General features: G+C 33.3%; 1 protein-coding gene across 1 annotated transcript in view; it reads right to left on the reverse strand.

The window, feature by feature from the left end:
• LOC119587995 (prolyl 3-hydroxylase 1-like) overlaps window positions 1–535 on the reverse strand; it is a gene marked incomplete in the record, with an annotated part of 17,669 nt that overhangs the window by 1,920 nt on the left and 15,214 nt on the right. Inside the window, 1 exon segment of the mRNA XM_037936716.1 lies at window positions 35–185. Within this exon segment, the coding sequence (XP_037792644.1) occupies window positions 35–185 (151 nt within the window).

The raw sequence follows: 535 nt of genomic DNA on the forward strand, positions 1-535 counted from the left end.
GCATCAAAAAATAGAGAAAGAATGAACGGTTTACCTGGCCTGGCTGTACGACACACCAAATGCGTAAAGGAAAAATAGAGAGGAGTCAAGAGATTAAAATAGCGCTCCAAATAATCTCGGCAGTGGCTTGTCAGATCCAAGATTAGCTCCAAAACTTCCTTTTCAATAAGCCTATTATGGACCATCTGTATTGAAAATTAATGAAAAAAAAAAGGGAAAAAAGTTTATAGTAGTTAGAAGTGTTTCTTTCCAACATGGAACAACTATAACATGAAGATGTATGGCATACTTGTTATTATTATCTTATTTCTGAGTGCAAAGCAATCACATTAGTATATAAAAAGCAACAAAAATATGCATTTAAGTTTATGAATATCAAGCTGACATCATATTCAATGTAACTAATACTTTAAAACTCCCATGACTGTAGAGGGAAAACTGGGAATAAATTATAAATCTTCACACTTGCATTATGTGCATGCCTAATGCATGAGGAAAGCATCAAGCTGACATCAGTTTAAAGAATTACAGAAGA

The sequence above is a fragment of the Penaeus monodon genome, chromosome 23, assembly GCF_015228065.2.
Source record: "Penaeus monodon isolate SGIC_2016 chromosome 23, NSTDA_Pmon_1, whole genome shotgun sequence".
Taxonomy (NCBI): Eukaryota; Metazoa; Arthropoda; class Malacostraca; order Decapoda; family Penaeidae; genus Penaeus; species Penaeus monodon.